We start from the raw sequence: 692 nt of genomic DNA on the forward strand, positions 1-692 counted from the left end.
CAAGTGCAGGAATTCAAAATACAAATCATAAAAGCAACTTACCCCACTTGGTACCAACTAATACAGGGCAAGCAGCATGTCTTGTGAGGGTGTCACCTTCGCCACTGGGATGCAGGTTGTGCCAGAAGGCTGCTGAGCCCTTCTTGGGCCACAGTGATAATTCCAGTTGTGGGAAAACAGTTGCGCCACCAGCATCAACGTCGGACATCTATTTGCACAATAATTATGTGTTTAAGTAATGATTAGTGTACAACTGCCTACTGTAAATATGTCATATTCTTTACTTTCGCAAAAAAAAGTTTAAGTAAGTGCCAAAATATATTCTACAGTTTGCTATATTTGCTTTAAAATATAAAAATCAATATCTTGTGCAATGCAGTAAATAACCACTATCATATTTTTAAAGATACCCAACTGCCCAGCAAATAATTTACAAATGAAAAATAATTACAAACACTTATTTCATTAGTGGGAACATGCATTAATAATTACAAATAGTTAGTTGTGTAACTTTCTTTCATTGTATGAATTACTTTTTAAATATACATACACATAGATGAAATAGAGACTGAAGGACAGACCCAGAATCAGAAAGAAGGAAACATGGAAAATGTAACATACACAGATAAATGTCATAAAAAAGAAATACAAAACCAGTAAAAAATTACAAGAAAAGGATGCACCTTTATAGA

At 33.7% G+C, this 692-nt stretch overlaps 1 protein-coding gene across 1 annotated transcript in view; it reads right to left on the bottom strand.

Moving 5' to 3' along the window:
* LOC119592074 (prolyl 4-hydroxylase subunit alpha-1-like) overlaps positions 1-692 on the bottom strand; it is a gene marked incomplete at its 5' end in the record, with an annotated part of 27,605 nt that overhangs the window by 2,212 nt on the left and 24,701 nt on the right. The window contains 1 exon segment of the mRNA XM_037940886.1: positions 43-208. Within this exon segment, the coding sequence (XP_037796814.1) occupies positions 43-208 (166 nt within the window).

Source organism: Penaeus monodon, chromosome 29 (assembly GCF_015228065.2).
Source record: "Penaeus monodon isolate SGIC_2016 chromosome 29, NSTDA_Pmon_1, whole genome shotgun sequence".
In the NCBI taxonomy this organism is placed as follows: domain Eukaryota; kingdom Metazoa; phylum Arthropoda; class Malacostraca; order Decapoda; family Penaeidae; genus Penaeus; species Penaeus monodon.